General features: G+C 54.6%; 1 protein-coding gene across 1 annotated transcript; it reads left to right on the top strand.

Annotated features, from left to right (window-relative positions):
- Positions 1 to 5,362: 5,362 nt before the first annotated feature.
- Positions 5,363 to 6,876, top strand: LOC125538688. The gene has a single exon (XM_048701960.1). It carries the CDS (start codon positions 5,532 to 5,534, stop codon positions 6,663 to 6,665), a length of 1,134 nt encoding a protein of 377 aa, XP_048557917.1. The 5' UTR covers positions 5,363 to 5,531; the 3' UTR covers positions 6,666 to 6,876.
- Positions 6,877 to 7,557: the final 681 nt, after the last annotated feature.

Here is a 7,557-nt window from a genome sequence, read left to right as displayed (position 1 = left end):
TGTCGTCCACCATAAAAAGCAGACGGCAAAGGACCTGTTTGCCGACCCTATCTTTGCCGTCACTGTTTGCCGTCCGCCGCGGACGGCAAAGTGCTTTGCCGTCAGCCGTCCCTGCCTTTGCCGTCCGCCATGGCAGACGGCAAAGTACTGGATTCCTGTAGTGATGGACATGACACATAGGCAAAACTGATGAGGTGGCGCCTAGTCATAGCAACCCACCACAATTTACAAGGTTATGACCATCTATATTGGTCATGATCAGCTAGAAATAAGGCAACAGACCAGTGCTATCTGCTTTATGACCATTTCATGTAAGGAAATTACGACCTTTCTGACCAAAATGGTCGTTATAGTTTAGGGTTTGGAGCCCCCCAAACAGCTTTTGACCAATTGGTCTGAAATGGTCATAGTTCTATGACCAATTCTTCCAGGGTCACTGACAAAAGGTCACTAGTTGACATATTTCTTGTAGTGTCGGGGGCTGCTGCCCATTTAGGGTCACGCGGCTCGGTGATGTAGAACCACCCCGATTTCCACCCCTTTATGGTTTCCACGAAGGAGCCCTCGAGCCATGTGACGTTGAGCATTTTGCCCACCATGGCGCCTCCGCACTCCGCCTGGCGGCCGCTCACTACCTTCGGCTTGACATTGAAGGTCTTCAGCCATAAGCCGAAGTGGGGCTTGATGTGGAGGAAGGCCTTGCGCACGACGATAAACGCCGAGATGTTGAGGATGAAGTTCGGGGCCAGATCGTGGAAATCCAGGCCGTAGTAGAACATGAGCCCCCGGACGAATGGGTGGAGAGGGAATCCCAGTCCGCGGAGGAAATGGGTAAGGAACACTACCCTCTCATGGGGCCTGGGGGTGGGGACGAGCTGCCCCTCATCTGGGAGCCGGCGCGCGATGTCGTCGGGCAGGTATCCGGCTCTCCTCAGCTTCTTGATGTGTCCCTCCGTGACGGAGGAGACCATCCACCTGCCTCCCGCTCCGGACATGGTTGGAGAAGGTTGAGGTGGGAAATGCAGACTTGGGCGCTGGAGCTTCAGTGTGCGAAAATGGATGAGCAAAGGAGGAAGAAGGCGTGGATGGAAAGGTGAATCCTTATCCCTTTATATGGGCGGACGAAACTATGCGCCCCCATTAGCCTGGTGAAACTCGCTTGTCCCCCAAGCGCCGTAATCGATGGCGCGGTTGGGTTACCCATGCTCGTATTGATGAGAATCCCGTAATAAGGGGAGCACGATCTCTGCTTTGACAAGACGTGTCAAAAAACTGCCTCGCGTTATGTGCGGGGCTAGTTAAAGGAAACGGTTCGAATAATCACCGGGCCATGGCCTAACGTCATATTGCCAAGGCAAGTCAGCAGATTAGATTTGTGGAAATATTATTCTCTCTACGGTGGAATGTGGAACTTATTTTGCAGGGTCGGACACTATCCTTGTTTTGAAATTCTTCCGTGGTGTATTCGGAGGAGGAACCCGCCTTGCAATGCCGAAGACAATACTGCGCTCTGGACTCATCGTCATTGAAGCCTGGTTCAGGGGCTACTGAGGGAGTCCTGGATTAGGGGGTCTCCGGACAGCCAGACAATATCCTTTGGCCGGACTGTTGGACTATGAAGATATAAGATTGAAGACTTCGTCTCGTGTCCGGATGGGACTCTACTTGGCGTGGAAGGCAAGCGGGGCAGTACGGATATGGATATCTCCTCCTTTGTAACCGACCTTGTGTAACCCTAACCTTCTCTAGTGTCTATATAAACCGGAGGGTTTTAGTCCATAGGACATAACAAAAAATATACAATCATACGATAGGCTAGCTTCTAGGGTTTAGCCTCTCTGATCTCGTGGTAGATCTACTCTTGTATTACCCATATCATCAATATTAATCAAGCAGGACGTAGGGTTTTACCTCCATCAAGAGGGCCCGAACCTGGGTAAAACTTTGTGTCCCCCCTCCTGTTACCATCCGCCTAGACGCACAGTTCGGGACCCCCTACCTGAGATCTGTCGGTTTTGACACCGACACATGTATTCCGAATATAGTCATACGTGCTTATGGAAAATAACTTGCATGACATCTTTTGTCCTACCCTCCCGTGGCAGCAGGGTCCTATTGGAAACTAAGGGATATTAAGGCCTCCTTTTAATAGAGTACTGTACCAAAGCATTAACACATAGTGAATACATGAACTCCTCAAACTACGGTCATCACCGGTAAGTATCTCGATTATTGTCACTTCGGGGTTAACGGATCATAACACGTAATAGGTGACTATAGACTTGCAAGATAGGATCACAAACTCACATATATTCATGAAAACATAATAGGTTCAGATCTGAAATCATGGCACTCGGGCCCTAGTGACAAGCATTAAGCATAGAAAAGTCAGAGCAACATCAATCTCAGAACATAGTGTATACAAGGGATCAAACCCTAACAAAGCTAACTCCATTACATGATAAATCTCATCCAACCCATCACCGTCCAGCAAGCCTACGATGGAATTACTCATGCACGGTGGTGAGCATCATGAAATTGGTGGTGGAGGAAGGTTGATGATGACGATGGCGACGGATTCCCCTCTCCGGAGCCCCGAACAGACTCTAGATCAGCCCTCCCGAGAGAGTTTAGGGCTTGGCAGTGGTTCCATATCGTAAAACGCGATGAATCCTTCTCCCTGATTTTTTTCTCCCCGAACATGAATATGTAGAGTTGGAGTTGAGGTCGGAGGAGCACCAGGGGGCCCACGAGGCAGGGGGCGCGCCTAGGGGGTAGGCGCGCCCCCCACCCTCGTGGACAGGGTGTGGGCCCCCTGGCCTTGATTCTTTTGCCAGTATTTTTTATATATTCCAAAAATAATCTCCGTTGATTTTCAGGTCATTCCAAGAACTTCCATTTCTGCACAAAAATAACACCATGGCAATTCTGCTAAAAACAGCGTTAGTCCGGGTTAGTTCCATTCAAATCATGCAAGTTAGAGTCCAAAACAAGGGCAAAAGTGTTTGGAAAAGTAGATACATTGCAGACGTATCAGTGGCACGAGTGAATTGGGTTTTGTGTGTGGGGTGGTGCATCGTACATAGGCCTAAGAGCATCTACAGTCGGGCACCCCAAACCATCTCCAAACGCTCGGGCGGACGGCCCGGTCACTGATCGGTAGTGAAAAAATACCCAGACGGGTGCCTTCAACAGTCCTCAAATGCCCGGGCTGCTCGATGCCCCTCATTTCCAGCCAAAATATGGGGCGGATATGGGGTGGCCTGGGCGCATCCGCCATGTCGGCTTGGCCCGGCCTAGCCCACGTGTGCCACACAAATATCCCATCCGGAAAACCCTAGACCATAGTCAATCCGAACTCCACTTCAGTCCCCTCTCCATCCACTCCACTTCTTATCCCCTCCGGACCCATTTGATGGCCGGCGACCGAAGCAGTGCTGCCTCCAGTGGGGAATCCGGCTCCGACGATGACTTGGCGAGCCTGCTGCGCGAAGCGGAGCCCGATGATGTGGAGGAGGTCACCTTCCGCATCGTGTTGATGCGTTCGAAGCTCGACCAAGGCGGATCCGGCAACGGAAGACCTACTTCGTTAGCGCCCGTCGCCCTCAACACAGCACCGACGACGTCGCCGGCCCTTCCCGCTCGGCGCGCAGCTCCTGTTGCTCCGCTCTTCTCATTCAGGTACGCCACCCACTACCACCACCCTCTGCTCCGAAAGTGGTACTGACCACCGCTGGGTCCTCGAGTTGTTGGAGCGCGAGGCAAACAAAGAGGTTGCGGCGAAGGTGAAGGCGGCCCGCCATGCGAAGGAGCGGCACCTCCTGCTCCGCAGGCTGCTGAGCAAAAGGTGCAGGTTCGACTCTGACCTAGCCACCTCCATCTCCGATGATGACATACCTCCGCACGCCGACGCCTACATGGAGGAGAGGCACAGTCGCGCCGATGACCAGAAGAGGAAGGTGTCGGCGAGGAAGTGTTGATTTCCTCTGCACTTCCCCGTTCTAATTATAGTTTATCTTTGTTTTAAGTAATTTGTAGTATGGAACTATGGGTTTGCAATGTCCACCGTTGAACTCCGATGAACTATGATCCTTTTGTCCGGCAATGAAATAATGATAGGGTGAACTGCGTGTTGGTCATGTTTTATGTATGTTGCATGGTTTTAAGGTTTCGGATACGAGGGACGCGTGTGTGGAAGTCAACATACAAGGCGTACCCGGTCAGTGTCCTCGGACGCGCCCGGGCGCGTCCGCGGACGTTTGAGGACTTGGATTTGCTATTCTTACTGTAGATGCTCTAAGGTCATGCATACCAGTGCAATCAAAGTAGGGAAGTTGGAGAAAATGGAGGTCCATTTCGGTGTATATGGATGGTTAATTTGGTTTATGTAGTATGAAAATGAAAACAGGCCATATGCCCAAACACAAACAATTAGGGATGGAAATATCAAACTGAACACTATAAACCGAATAAAACATGAATATCGATCAACTCAGTTTGGTTCAATTCTTCGATTTTCGATGTAAAAGTGCTCACCTCTAACCATAAGAGCCCGCAAAAAGGAAACTTATCTCACGACACGGGCGGCAAAGCATGTATCACCCTCTAGTAGTAACTAAGCATGGTTCCCTAAAAATGTAACCGGGCCATTGTTGCTGTGGAGCGTCGACCAGGGTCTATCCCCATGCACCTCAGCCCCAGAAACGGTTCCTCCGTCCGACGGAGTCGAAGGAGAGTCGCCGGATCTGCCGCCACAAGCCACAAACCTTGCACGGGATCACATCTTCTCGGGCACATCGTCGTGTCTGCCATCATGTTGAACAACGCTGGCCACACATCTCCGATACAAGCGCCCAGACCACAGGATGATGCCGGAGGCAGCACAACCCAAGCAGAGGTAGGTCCGGGGCACACAACCGCCAACACTTGGTCGCCACCGCCACCATGCCAAGAAAGCCGATTAGGTGATGGTGCGTCCTCAGCTCATTTGATGGTGGCTTCCTGCATCTCTCTGCAGCGTTCGTTGCGGCGGCGGCGGTGGGCCGATTCAGGTGTTTGGCTTCGTGTGTTCAGGAACTTCTAGGGACTTGACTGTATTCTTCTTTCTTTTGCGGGAGTTTTCTTTGCACATAGGCTAGGACTTTTGTCCTCTCTCGTGTTATATGTATGTTTGTACGTGTGGGTCTTGTACTATTGTATTTGTTGCTAATGGAGCACGTAGTAATTTCTTAAAAAAGTAACCGGGCATGCAAAATTCTGGAATTGGAATGGCATAATTGCCTAATTATTCTTTTCTAATTATTATTTTTCATTTAGCGACAACATTATTTACTTCCTTATTCATACCAAGTGCAAATTAAAGTCCATATATTGACATTGTATAGTTCGATTCTAGTTTTTTCTCACTACTTATATTGTTTCTTCGAGGATCTTTCTTCTACCAAACACACACCAAAGCCGCCACAGCCTTCCGCATCCAAGTTCCAAACACCACTTCCTGCTCCAGCACCGACTTCGCCGGCGACCTAACAATGGTCGACGTTTACCACCGGCCGACGCTCCCGCACGGCCTCCCGCGCCATCCTTACCACGCCGCCGGCCTTCGCCGCCTCTCCACCCGCGCCTCGGCACCCAGTACCCCGGCTCCTCCATCTCCCTCCGCAGCGGCGCCCTCCTCCGCGGCGGTTCTCGCTCACCTCGCTGCGGCCGGGGTGCCCGTCCTCCCGGGCCTCTCCGCAACCGAGCTTGCCCTCGTGGAGGCCGCTCTCGGTGGCGTCCAGCTCCCGCCCGACCTCCGCGAGCTCCTGGCGCTGGGCGTGCCCTCGGGGGACGACTTCCCGCACTACCGCTCCTCCGCGGGGCTCCGCCTCCTCCGCTTCGCCGCGCAAGAGGTCCCCGCCGCGGTCGCCGCGACGCTGCCCCTCGCCCCCGGCCGACGCGCGGGGCGGCCTCCGCCTCCCCTCGTCCCGCTCTGCGGCCGGCATTACGTGCCGGCGACGCCCTGCCTCGTGGGAAACCCGGTGTTCCACGTGTCCAACTCCGGCGTGACGTTCGCGGGCGCCAACGTGGCCGACTTCCTCCTCCGCGCCTTCGCCGCCGAGGCCGAGCCGCCGCCGCTCCGGCGCCAGCTGTCCGCGCCGGTGACGCCGTCCCCCGCGACGCCGTCGAACACGGCGCGCCGGAGCCTGGACTCGGTCACCGGCAGGGCTCCGCGCTGGATCGAGTTCTGGAGCGACGCCGCCGCGGCCGGGGACCGTTTCCTGGAGGTCGTCCCGACGGGCGCCACGACCACGAACACCTCCGCGGGGCCGGAGCCGGAGTGGCTGCGGCGCATCCTGGAGCAGGCAGGCTCCGCGCTGACGCGGGGCGGGTGGGACGCCGGCGACGTGGAGGAGATGACGGGTCCCAACGGCGAGGCGAACGTGGACGTGGCATTGGCGCTGACGGTGGACCGGTGGTGCGGGGAGCTGAGCAGGGGACGGTGGGGCGCGGAGGAGGTGGTGGAGATGCTGGGGCCGCTGCTGGGGCCAAGCAGGAAGGCGCGGCGGGCGGCGGTGGCGCTGCCGCCGGACGTGGCTGCGCGGGTGGGGCGGCTCGCCGAGGCGGTGTCGCGGGCGGTCGGGCCCCGTGGGGGTGGCCGATCGAAACCCCCGAGGCCATTTTGAAAATCTATCATTGTTTTCAGGTTCCTAGCCTGGCCAAAAAACTGTGGCGTCTGTGCCCCTGTTCCCTCGCTCGCAGTGTTTGAGTGCGTGCGTGCGTGCACGTGTACTCCACTTGTTCAGATCAGTGCATGCATGCATTCATGCATGGTTTATTTACGAGATCCGGTGCAGAGACGCACGCAGCAGGCCATTGTCGGGCGATGAACGACGTGGTCGAGCCGGGAGCGCACGGTCGGGTCGGAGGTCGGGGGCGTGGAGCAGCGCAGCGTGGCCGGCGGATTGGGGACGGACATGGGAGCGGCAATCGAAGCTAGGGGGACGCACGGGTAAGAGCGACTCTAGCAGACCCGTAAAACCCGGACCCGTATAAGGGGCGGCGCGAGCGAAGTCAGATTCAGACCCCGTAAAACGGACTAGTAAAAAAGGATATTCGGTGAATATGCTTTTTTATGGGTCGGCTACGTGGGTCTGCTCGGCCATTTCCGCGTCGACCCGCAAAATGAAGACGCCCAATTATTGAATTTGACATCGATTCCGACAAATGAGTTCAAATTCAAACAATAGAACACCGTTTACACGTAAATAAAAGATTAGTTTTCTAGGACAAACACAAAAGGGGGTCTTGCAAAAGTGACGACCACGCTCGGCATCATCTTGGTCGATCTTCACTCCGCGCCATCGAGTCCATGGAGGTTATCGGAACCACCGAGTCCACCTCCGGCGCTTGTTCCAACTCCCGCACCGAAATCATCGGCTGGTGCACTAAACGCATCCACGACATTGGTTCCAAACCCCATTGAGAAAACACCTCCAGCACTGTAACACACACTGGGCGACACAACCATTCTTCTCTTCAAGATTTCTCTTCTTGCCATATCATGCCATTCTTTGG

The sequence above is a fragment of the Triticum urartu genome, chromosome 1, assembly GCF_003073215.2.
Source record: "Triticum urartu cultivar G1812 chromosome 1, Tu2.1, whole genome shotgun sequence".
NCBI classification, from domain to species: domain Eukaryota; kingdom Viridiplantae; phylum Streptophyta; class Magnoliopsida; order Poales; family Poaceae; genus Triticum; species Triticum urartu.
This window is presented reverse-complemented; position numbering and strand designations above follow the sequence as displayed.

Coding starts and splice junctions, on each gene's coding strand:
- LOC125538688 (XM_048701960.1), top strand. CDS start 5,532: ATGGTCGACGTTTACCACCGGCCGACGCTCCCGCACGGCCTCCCGCGC.